Here is a 12,365-nt window from a genome sequence, read left to right as displayed (position 1 = left end):
ATTGTATTCTCTAGGGTCTTTGCTAAAAAAACATATAATGTTTGGGGGTTCTATGTAATTTTCTAGCAAAAAAATTAGCATTTTTACATGTAGGAGAGATGTCAGAATTGGCCTGGGTCTGAAGTGGTTAATAATAAAAATAAAAAGAACAAATAGTCAAAACATAGCCAAAGTTCAGTAACCGGAACGGATAGTCAGCCAAGCCAGAAGTCAGGAATCAGTGTAGTGGAACAGCAAGCAGGATCTGGAGCCAGAAGGGATGTCAGCCAAGCAAGTCTTGCAAAGGATCGCAGGAGATCGTTTCTGTAATGTTGACCAAGGCGAAGGCAGAGCTCCTCTGGACTGGACAACTTAAAGAGGAAGTAAACCCTGACGGGTTTACTTCCTCTTTGTTTCCCTGCAAAGGTAAAGCATAATGGGCTACTATGCATCGCATAGTAGCCCATTATGTGTCGCTTACCTGACACAGGAGCCAGTGATGTCACCGCTGTCCCCTCTTCCACGGAGCGTCCATCTTCTTTCTGGGTATCATGGCTCCGGCGCTGTAATTGGCCAAAGCCGCGATGATGTCACTCCTGCGCATGCGCACGGGAGCCGCCACTAATGGCATATCGCCGTTAGCGGCATACTCAGTGTGCCTGTGCGTCGCTGTCTACGGCACATGCGCTGTACACAGCGGTGCCTGTCTTTTTGCAAATATCTCCTAAACCGTATAGGTTTAGGAGATATTTCTTGGACCTACAGGTAAGCCTTAATCTAGGCTTACCTGTAGGTCAAAGTGGTCTGTAAGGGTTTACAACCACTTTAAGTAGGCAGGATTGACGAGCAGGATATCAACAGAGCAAGGGCTCCTTCACACGGACGTGTCCGTGTACGGAGCCTGCTCTGCTCAGCGGGGGATCACTCTGTCGATCCCCCGCTGAGCAGGAAGATGACAGGTCCGTCTCTGAACACTGTGAAGGGATGGACCTGTCAGAGCGCTGCTCTCCCCTATGGGGGATCGGATGAGGATGGACCATAGAGTCTGTGGTCACCCGATCCTCAGGCGGATGGAAAAGTAGGTTTTTCCTCCATCACGCTTTTTTTTTGGAGCGGGTCGGATGTCAGCGGACATGTCACTGCTGACATCCAACGCTCCATAGAGGTCTGTGGAGTGTCCATCCAGGTCCGCCTAAAAAAAAAAAACTGACAGGCGGACCTGAACGGACAGTCCGTGTGAAAGAGGCCTAACAGTGGAGAGAGATAGGAGCTGGCAATTAGCCGACAGCTGAGCGGCCAGCTCGGAGAAGGAAGGGCTGAGCCCAGCCCTGACAATACTGATACAGAGAACTGGGAGTACATCACCAGCCACTCTTGGGTACACCTGTTCAATCGCTTGGCAACACAAATTTCTAATCAGCCAATCACATGGCAGAAACTCAATGCATTTAGGCATCGAGACGTGGTAAAGACGTCTTGCTGAAGTTCAAACCGAACATCAGAATGGAGAAGAAAGGGGATTTAAAGTGGTTGTAAACCTAAAAAGAAAATACCCTGGAATACAGGGCATAATGGGCTAGTATGTATCGCATACTAGCTCATTATGAAATACTTACCTTAGGTTGTAGAGGTCCCCGCACACCGCTGTGACCGGTGACATGTCTCCCAGAGTTATTTCCGGGTTCGTGGGCTCCGACGCTGTGATTGGCTGGAGCTGCAATGACATCACTCCCGCATGCGTGTGGGAGCCCTCGGGCATGACTGCTGAAAAAAAACGGCACGAGCGGGTCGTTTCTTCAATGTGCATGCGTCGGTGACGTTGGCGCAAGGGTATATGGTAAATATCTCCTAAACCTTGTAGGTTTAGGAGATGTTTACAGTGCCTACAGGTAAGCCTTATTATAGGCTTACCTGTAGGTACAAGCGGTGTAACAGGGTTTACAGCAGGGGTCTCAAACTGGCGGCCCTCCAGCTGTTGCGGAACTACAAGTCCCATGAGGCCTTGCAAGGCTGACAGTTACAAGCATGACTTCTACAGGCAGACTTGTATTTTCGCTAGTAACAGCTGGAGGGCCGCCAGTTTGAGACCCCTGATTTACAGCCACTTTAAGTGACTTTGAAGGTGGCATGATTGTTGGTGGCAAACGGGCCGGTCTGAATATTTCTGGAATTTTCACGCACAACCATCTCTCGGGTTTACAGAGAATGGTGGGAGAAAGAGAAAATATCCAGTGAGCGGCAGTTGTGTGGAGGAAAATGCATGGTTTATGACGGAGGAGAATGGGCAGACTCATTTTGAAATGATAGAACAGTAACTCAAATAACCACTCGTTACACCCAAGGTATGCAGAATACCATCCCTGACCGCACAACACATCCAACCTTGAATGGGCTACAGCAGCAGAAGACCACAACGGGTGCCACTCCTGTCAGCTAAAAACGGGAAACTGAGGCTACAATTGGCACAGGATCACCTAAATTGGACAATAGAAGAGTGGAAAAAACGTTGGCTGGTCTGAGTCTGGATTTCAGCTGCGAAATTCAGATGGTGGGGTCAGAATTTGGCGCATGGATCCATCCTGCCTTGTATCACCGGTTCAGGCCGGTGTTGGGGGTGTGGAATGCAGCCTTTTTTAACCAGGGTGCCTCGAGGTTTCCTCAGTGGTGCTTTGGCAAAATGCCCCAAAATTGTATACAAGCCAGTGGGTGGGTTAAACAAAGCCACAGGTTTTCATTGTACACTATTTCAACCTTCTAGCTGCCAACCACCTAACAACCAATGACCTCATCACTTGATAAAGAGGATATCGGTTGCCTGCATATCATCCTTGTTTGACCCTCACTGGCCTCTCTCCATGAGCTTTGGGGTCTCATTAGCTAAATGATGGAGAAAAACTGAAGGAGAAGAGAAACATTGGAATACTAGTCAGTACTAGTTTGCAAAAGTGTGTTTGCTTTGGAAGAATTAATCGCCTGTAACATTGGGTGTCCTATGTGTATTGATGCTGCTGCATGATATAAAACTATTAGAATCGTTTTTTACATTTTAGAATGGGACGCTTCAAGACTGTCCATAATTTTAAAAGGTGCTTTGACTGAAAAAAGGTTGAGAAACACTGGTGTAATGGTGTGGGGGGGGATATTTTCTTGGCACACTTTTGGCCACTTAGTACCAATTGATCATAGTTTAAACATCACAACCTACCTGAGTATTGTTGCTGACCATGTCCATCCCTTTATGACTAATAATCTAATAGAGGTTCCAACCCCTGCTCACTCAATAACTTTGTATAAGCTTCTATGTAGGAGTCGCCATATTTGTTTTAAAGCTGCATTCCAGGAATTCAGCTTCTTTGTAAAAACCGCAGTCATACCATGAGTTAAGTCTAACGAGGTGCCTGTTGCCTCAAAGACTTCTCTTTCTTATTCACATCTGACAAGTTTATTTTGCTTCAGTAAGGTAAATTCTAGAGCTCAGGAGCTTCTCATTGTGGTCTCTGTTCCAAAAGTAGATTTGCTGGAACTGCTATGCCCGCCCTCGTCCTTCTGCCCATTCACAGAAGCCTTTGTATTCCCAAAATACAAAGGCTTCTGTGAATGTGCAGCAGAGGGGAGGGGGGCGGGCATACAGTGCCTTGAAAAAGTATTCATACACCTTGAAATGTTACAACCAAAAACCTAAATGTATTTTATTGGGATTTTATGTGATAGACCAACACAAAGTGGCACATCATTGTGAAGTGGAAGGAAAATGATAAATGGTTTTCATATTTTTTGATTTTTTACAAATATGTGAAAAGTGTGGGGTGCATTTGTATTCAGCCACCCTTTACTCTCATACCCCTAACTAAAATCTAGTGGAACCCATTGCCTTCAGAAGTCACCTAATTAGTATATAAAATCCACCTGTGTGCAATTTCATCTCAGTATAAATACAGCAGTTCTGTGAAGCCCTCAGAGGAGTGTTAGAGAACCTTAGTGAACAAACCGCATCATGAAGGCCAAGGAACACACCAGACAGGTCAGGGATTAAGTTGTGGAGAAGTATAAAGCAGGGTTAGGTTGTAAAAAAAAAAAAATCTCCCAAGCTTTGAACATCTCACGGAGCTCTGTTCAATCCATCATCTGAAAATGGAAAGAGTATGGCACAACTGCAAACCTACCAAGACATGGCCGTCCACCTAAACTGACCAGCCGGGCAAAGAGAGCATTCATCAGAGAAGAAGCCAAGAGGTCCCATGGTAACTCTGGAGGAGCTACAGAGATCCACAGCTCAGGGGGGAGAATCTGTCCACAGGACAAAAACGGCAATTCTGAATACTATCATTTTTAAAAATTCTGCTCCATTGGCAGCCAAGTAAACCGGAAGTGACATTGTGACGTCGCTTCCGTGTTTTTACATAGGAAACTCGATCAAAGCCATTTCGTGTTTAGTTCCAGTCTCAGCCTAGCCGGCGGATGTGCTTGATCGTGGATCGGGTCTCTCGGTGGGACGTTATCAGTTGTTATCACTATAAAGCCAACCGCTGGCTCTAAAGAACGGTACCAGGGTGATGTCTGCAGCTGATGCAGGCATTACCCCGGTTTAACCCCTTCAAGCCATGAAAGCAAATTTTGTGTACGGCTGTCGCTAAGGGGGATAAGCAAGGTTTTTCTTTTAGTCAAGAGGGGTATTCCTGCACCAACTCAAATGGCTATAAAGCGTGTACTGCTGCACGCACTGAGGGAAATGTCTGAACCCAATGTGATGAAGATAAAAGAAGTGGTGCGCTATACACATAAAATAAAGTCATGGAGATGTATAGAATCCTAATAGGCCAGTATTAGCCCTTGTACACACGGTCGGAGATTCCGACCGAATGTGTCCGATCGGAGCGTTTTGTCGGATATTCCGACTGTGTGTGGTCTGCGTCGGACTGTTTCCATCGGAATATCCGTCGGACCAAATTTTCCAACTTGCCGGAAATATTTTCCGACAAAATGCTCCGATCGGACATACTCCGATCATGTGTAGAGAATTGCGATCGGACAAAGTGCCACGCATGCTCAGATCAAATTCCTACATCAAAGCTATTGGCTACTAGCCTGAACGTAGTCCCATCGTAACGAAATAACGTCATCACGTTCTGAAAGATCGGATTTTCCGACAACTTTAAAACAGAGGGATAGGGTGCGCTATGGAATCTGTTATACAGAGAGTATGTAGTGTAATATAGGTAAGAGCAGCCTCTATTGTGTTTCCATCCAGATGGATGGAACAGTAAAATAGGTGAGAGAAGGAGAATAGATGTGGCGCTATACCTTATTAAACTCACTAAAAAAAATATAAAATAATATAAAATAAAATTGTACAAATTTTCCAGCTTGCTGGCTAATATTTTTTAAAAACAGCGAGAAACCTTGATGGACTGAATAGTAAAATCAATAGTAAAATCAATAAATGATAAAGTGCTGGGGGTTAATCCTTATTAAATAGTGAATGCAAAGTGAATATAAATTTTCCAGCGTGCTAGTTAGTAAATGCAATAAAACTGTACGGTCCACTCAAATTAGGTAAAGATGAATAGATAAATATTTAGATAAATAATTAGTAAAGCTATCATGAATCAATCAATACTCAATAGTGAAAACTACTAAAGGTGCTTGTGACTGTGATTGTAGCACAACCAAATGAATGGACACAAGGGGAACAATCAAAATTATATAAACGTGAATACTGGTGGGATGGTGGGTGTGAACACACTCTGTCAAATCTCAGAACATGCCAAAAATGTCACAATATGAAAATAGAAAAAATAGAAAATTAAATAAAGATAAAAAATTAAAAATTAAAAAATTAAGTCCAGAAGGTAAAAAGTAAAAAAATCTTGCGGTGACAAGTCAAATGTGAAAGTCCAATTGAATAAAGTTTAAAATTAATATTTAAACATGAAACGAATATTTGATGGTGAGAAAGGTAAGTGAAGAAAGTGACTTCGATATTCGTTCGCAGTGAACATTTGCAGTGAACGTTTATGGATTTTGCTCTCACCAGAGATATGACCCCGTCCGGGGTGGATCAGCCTCCACAGTATAAGCCACTGTGTCGCTTCTTGGGCTGTCTCTGCTGTGCTGCTGGGGAGATCCCTCGTTCTTCCGTGGGGATGTTGTACCTCGTTTACATGTGATAGAAAAGAGGACTGCCCATGGTGTAGTATGTTTGAAACTCAGTTTATTTGAAACAACCTTAAAAATACTCACATTTAGTACGAAAAAAACACGTATTGTATTAAAAGCGTTCGGAACATCCACTCGGCTGACACGCCGTTTGTGCTGAAGGTGTACGTATCTGGCCACGCCCTACGCGTTTCGTCATTCAGACGTCATCTGGAGCTCCAGATGACGTCTGAATGACGAAACGCGTAGGGCGTGGCCAGATGCGTACACCTTCAGCACAAACGGCGTGTCAGCCGAGTGGATGTTCCGAACGCTTTTAATACAATACGTGTTTTTTTCGTACTAAATGTGAGTATTTTTAAGGTTGTTTCAAATAAACTGAGTTTCAAACATACTACACCATGGGCAGTCCTCTTTTCTATCACATGTAAACGAGGTACAACATCCCCACGGAAGAACGAGGGATCTCCCCAGCAGCACAGCAGAGACAGCCCAAGAAGCGACACAGTGGCTTATACTGTGGAGGCTGATCCACCCCGGACGGGGTCATATCTCTGGTGAGAGCAAAATCCATAAACGTTCACTGCAAATGTTCACTGCGAACGAATATCGAAGTCACTTTCTTCACTTACCTTTCTCACCATCAAATATTCGTTTCATGTTTAAATATTAATTTTAAACTTTATTCAATTGGACTTTCACATTTGACTTGTCACAGCAAGATTTTTTTACTTTTTACCTTCTGGACTTAATTTTTTAATTTTTAATTTTTTATCTTTATTTAATTTTCTATTTTTTCTATTTTAATATTGTGACATTTTTGGCATGTTCTGAGATTTGACACAGTGTGTTCACACCCACCATCCCACCAGTATTCACGTTTATATAATTTTGATTGTTCCCCTTGTGTCCATTCATTTGGTTGTGCTACAATCACAGTCACAAGCACCTTTAGTAGTTTTCACTATTGAGTATTGATTGATTCATGATAGCTTTACTAATTATTTATCTAAATATTTATCTATTCATCTTTACCTAATTTGAGTGGACCGTACAGTTTTATTGCATTTACTAACTAGCACGCTGGAAAATTTATATTCACTTTGCATTCACTATTTAATAAGGATTAACCCCCAGCACTTTATCATTTATTGATTTTGCTATTGATTTTACTATTCAGTCCATCAAGGTTTCTCGCTGTTTTTAAAAAATATTAGCCAGCAAGCTGGAAAATTTGTACAATTTTATTTTATATTTTATATTTTTTTTAGTGAGTTTAATAAGGTATAGCGCCACATCTATTCTCCTTCTCTCACCTATTTCCGACAACTTTGTCCGACCGTGTGTATGCAACAGTTTCGGACAAGATCCGTCGGACAAAATCCGACGGATTTGGTTGTCGGAATCTCCGACCGTGTGTACAAGGGGCTTAGAGGTACGTGCCGGCAGTAACCAAACTAGCAAACAACTTGATGCTGGTTAATCATGAACAAATAATATCACAATGATGAGCAAAACATAGGAAAATAAGTGTAAGCAATAGCCAGATTTCTAATGCATGAAATAAAATCAATATCCCAAAAGCAGGTGCTGGCAATTACCAGACTGAAAAATAGATGGAAAGAAACACAGCACTGGCTAATCGTAAAAAATATCAGAGAGCAATGTGCAAAAAAGTATAGGTAAGGCAGTGTTGGCAATAACCAGACTTGCAATACGTGAACTAAGGTGCATATATTCCAAGTGAAAAATGTTAATAAAGCAAATTAATTAAAAATAAGTAAAGGGCCGTGCAAAAAATAATTTATGCATAAAAAATAAGTCCATAAAAGCATATATCACAGCGTCCATAAAAATCCTTCTTTCTGTAAACAATATATGTAGTGCAAACATATAGTGACTCTTGTAAAAATAAAGTGCAGGTGCTGGCAATTAAACTTCAGGAAGGTGCTGCTAGTGATGGGTGGTTTGTGAACTCCTCTGTGCTGATTAAATATATGGGTGTCCCCTTACCTTACTGCTGTAAGGTAACAGCATATAAGTGTATAACTTTAGGGTAACCGTCTTAGTGTAGTAGCCCCAGGCTTTTGTTATAGGTGTCCTGCCTATAATCGGTGTTAGAGTCCCCCTTAAGTGGTAATCTTTGGGAAATCCGGGGTGGGAGGGCCTTGCCAATAGGCCATATGCAGAGATTAAGCACAGGAGGGATGCCCCATAGTGTAGTATATTAAAAAAGTATTTTATTCGATATAAAATAAAGTAAGACAGGTACTCACATAGAAATGAATGAACAGGTAGTGCAAAAAACAAGCAGCGAGCTTGATGGCAAAAAAGTATTTTATTCCATATAAAATAAAGTAAGACGCGTACTCGCATAGAAATGAATAACAGGTAGTGTAAAAACGAGCAACGAGCTCGATGGCGTCACTTCCGGTATCACAGTGCCCGGCGCGTGATCGTGACGGACACGCGCCGGGCACTGTGATACTGGAAGTGACGCCATCGAGCTCGCTGCTGGTTTTTACACTACCTGTTATTCATTTCTATGTGAGTACCCATCTTACTTTTATTTTATATGGAATAAAATACTTTTTTTTTTAATATACTACACTATGGGGCATCCCTCCTGTGCTTAATCTCTGCAAGGTTTTTCTTTTGGCACACCGCTGAAAACCTTATTTTCTGGCCGATCGTTTTCAACGACCTACATTTTCGGTGCGTCATGAATTACTACACCAAATTTGTTTATTTGCCTTTTAGATTCTTATTCCTCCTATTATATCATTCTAGAAAGTCAAGAGTGATGCGGCAGAAGTAGAGAGTTCCATCCATTCTTTTCTCTCAGAACGAGGAGATCTGGACTTTGCTGAGATGTTGTGGTGCAAGATGAGGAATAGTAAGTGACACCCTTTTTATATACTAAAACTGATATTTAGGGAAATTAGAATGCAGTATAGTCCATGTATTGGTCTAGTAAAAACAGGAAATGTGTTTTATATACATAAGATATAAAAACCCGATTATAACTTTATATTGTTGCGCTCTCTAACCCCATGAAAAGGAATTCCCAGACTTGGAGAGTAACTGTACACAAGGTGGGTTTTCATAAGGGGTAGATTTACTAACACAACTTACACAAATAGACTGTGCACTTTGCAAAGGGCGATTGCACTCAGCAGGTGCTCCAGGACGTAGTAAATAAGGAATGCTTCATTTTGAAATAATACCCAATCACATGCAAGGAAAATATAAAAAAAAAAAAAAAACAGCATTTTTGCTTGCACATGATTGGATGATGGAAATCGGCAGAGCTTCTGCTCATTTACTAAGCTCTGGAGCAACTTCTATTGCAACTTCTTGACTTTGCAAAGTGCACAGTCTATATGCATTTAGTAAATTCAACCCCAAGCTGGGGTTAGAAGCTCATTGGTTTCTATGCAGAAGTGAGCCTGATTTTGCACTTTCCAGCTTTAGTAAATAAACCCCAATGTGCACTTAAAGTGGAAGTAAAGGCAATTAAAAAAAAAAAAAAAAAGCACACCCTGTAAGGCAAAGGCATAATGAGCTAGTATGCATAGCATTTTAGCTCATTATGAATAACTTACCTGAGAACTAAGCCCCCGAAGCGGTCCTCCGTCTTCATGTCTGCCGCTACCGTGGATCCCGGAGCGACTTCCGGGTCTCGCGGCTCCGGCGAATCACAGCGCATGCGCAGGGGAGCCCAGTGCGCCTGCGCGCGGCTGTCTACAGCGCATGCGCCCTAGACAGCAGTGGCTGTCTTCGGGTAAATATCTCCTAAACCGTATAGGTTTAGGAGATATTTCTTGGACCACAACAGGTAAGCCTTAATCTAGGCTTACTTGTAGGTCAAAGTTGGTTTTTACAACCTCTTTAAAAGTGGGGTATGCCTGTACTGCGTATCATGATTGGCCTTTTCTCATCCCTTGTGACATCTTAGTGCCACTGATCTCCTGCAGCCTCTTTGTAACGACTTGCTGGAAGCAAAGGCTAATTAAACCTTTTTTGTGTTTTATTATGAAGGCGTTTCCTGTTACCAAGATGTTGTAACCTGCTTTTCTCTGGTCATCCAGGCTATGAGATATGGCGAAGTGCACCCTTGGGTAAGTGATTTATACCCCAATCTTTAACTTAAAAGCAATACTATTATACAAGTTGTATAATAATACACTGCAAGTTGAATAAGAACTCCGTTGCTACATTTACTAAAAGATAGAGCTTGACAAAAGGCGACCTTTGAACTGCTAAGGTAAAGAAAACAATGTGGGGTGTCCAACCTGCGGTCCAAGACGGCTACGAATGCAGCCCCACACAAAATTGTGAACTTGCTTAAAGGGGTTGTAAACCTTTGTGTTTTTTTGTTTTTTTTTCACCTTAATGCATCTTATGCATTAAGGTAAAAAAACTTCTGTCCAATACCCCCCCCCAGCCCCCCCCCCCCATTTTAACACTCACCTGAACCCGTTTGTCTCATGCTCTACCTCCCTGCCCGTTGTCTCGGCTCCTGATAGGATAGCTTGATGGCAGCACAGCATTTGGCTCCTGCTGCTTTCAATCAAATCCAATGATGCAGTGATGGGCCGAGTCCTGCATTTTGTGTGAATGGACACAGAAGCAGGACTCGGGAGAGCGCCCGCACGGGTGTCCACCTTAGGAGAGTCTTCTCCAATGTGGGCACTCGATTCGGGGAGGAGCTACCAGCGCCGCCGGGGGACCGCAGAAGAGGAAGACCGGGGAGGGCCACATGTGGGCTATGGCCACGTCCGTCAACGCGAGAGCAATAACTCTAGCACCGGACCTCCTGTGTAAAGGTAAAGTGTTGCCTATGGTTCATTTATTGTACCGCAGTTTGGCGCGTTCCACGTGCGCAATATTAAAGTTTGACATATTTGGTATCTATTTACACGGCATAACATCATCTTTTTATATTTTAACAGAAAATTTAGTATTATAATTGTGTTTACGTGCACTAAAATTCATTAAAGCCCAGGGAAAAAATAACCAACGCTAAACCTGCTCTTTGCCACATTCTAAACCTCATCTATCCGGGAAGCTGTGTGCAGGAGAGGGACTGACAACGGCTGTAAAATGGCTGGGAAGTGACATCACCCATAGACTTAATATACGGCTTCCGTTGTCAGCTACTTCTCCTGCACCCACATTGAAGCCACCACTGATGCTGGGACTGGGACCAGATCGGCTGCAGCAAAGGTAAATATAGCGATTTTTATTTATTTATTTATTTTGCTTTACAGCTGTTTAGGTATAGAATGTGGCAGAGAGCAGGTTTAGCGTTATTTAGGTTTTTGCCGGAAGTGTATTTTTCCCCAAACGTTTGTAATTGTTTGAAAAACTGCTGCGCACCATTTTTATTCTCTAGGGCCTCTTCTTCAGAAAAAAAAAATATATAATATTTGGGGTTCGAAGTCATTTTCTAGCAAAAATGTAGATGTATATGTGAGAGGTGTGAGTGTAGGCAAGTGGTAGGTCTGTTTTTTTTGTTTTGAATACTTTGTCGTTTTTCCGGTTTGTTAATATAATTTTTTTGCAACTGCTTTTTGCAGATCCACCGTGGGAGCAGCAGTACCCTGAGTCAACTAATACAACAATCGTACCATGGAGAGATGAAAAGTATCCCTCTTTCAGGCCTCACTCCTATCCGCATGCTGCTTGAGATTGGTCTAGACAAGATGAAAAAAGATTATTTGAACTCCTTTATAGGTTAGCACTGAAAGCATCAGATCTGTGAAATTCTTTGTTTTTAAATTTTTTTATTTATTTATTTATTTATTTTTTGAACAAACAATGTCATACTTGCCTCCTCTGTGCACTTGGTTTTGCACAGAGTGGCACCGAACCTCCTCTTCTGGGGTCCCTGAGTGGCGCTCCTGGCTCCTCTTCTTCTCGAGTGCCCCATCTGAGAAGCGCTCTCCCTCGGGGGCATCCATGCGGGCGTGCTCCCGTGTTCTGCTTCTGCGCCAATTGACACAGACAGCAGGACTCGTCTCCACTTGGTATCACTCTGCCTGGTACAGGAGTCCGCGCTACAGAGGAAGCATCAGCTTATGGAGCTCCCGCTCTCCTCCGCAGCCGCCTGCTTCCACCGCTGCCGGAGCCGTCTTTATGCACTCAGGTGCTCTGGGATAGCTGGTCAGCAACATGTTGATGTGGGCAAGCTAACACACTATGCCAGAGCATGAGCAATGTGCTTC

At 42.8% G+C, this 12,365-nt stretch overlaps 1 protein-coding gene across 1 annotated transcript in view; it reads left to right on the top strand.

The window, feature by feature from the left end:
* Positions 1 to 12,365, top strand: part of LOC143962614 (protein zwilch homolog) — a 108,149-nt gene that overhangs the window by 64,610 nt on the left and 31,174 nt on the right. Inside the window, exons 11-13 of the mRNA XM_077471927.1 lie at positions 8,926 to 9,031; positions 10,177 to 10,256; positions 11,718 to 11,874. Coding sequence (XP_077328053.1) covers positions 8,926 to 9,031; positions 10,177 to 10,256; positions 11,718 to 11,874 — 343 coding nt within the window. The remainder of the gene's footprint in view (positions 1 to 8,925; positions 9,032 to 10,176; positions 10,257 to 11,717; positions 11,875 to 12,365) is intronic.

This window comes from Lithobates pipiens, unplaced genomic scaffold (genome assembly GCF_037356315.1).
Source record: "Lithobates pipiens isolate NorthernLeopardFrog02 unplaced genomic scaffold, aLitPip1_a1.2 Scaffold_8, whole genome shotgun sequence".
In the NCBI taxonomy this organism is placed as follows: Eukaryota; Metazoa; Chordata; class Amphibia; order Anura; family Ranidae; genus Lithobates; species Lithobates pipiens.
The sequence above is the reverse complement of the archived record's forward strand: the minus strand, read 5'-3'. Positions and strand labels throughout refer to the sequence as shown.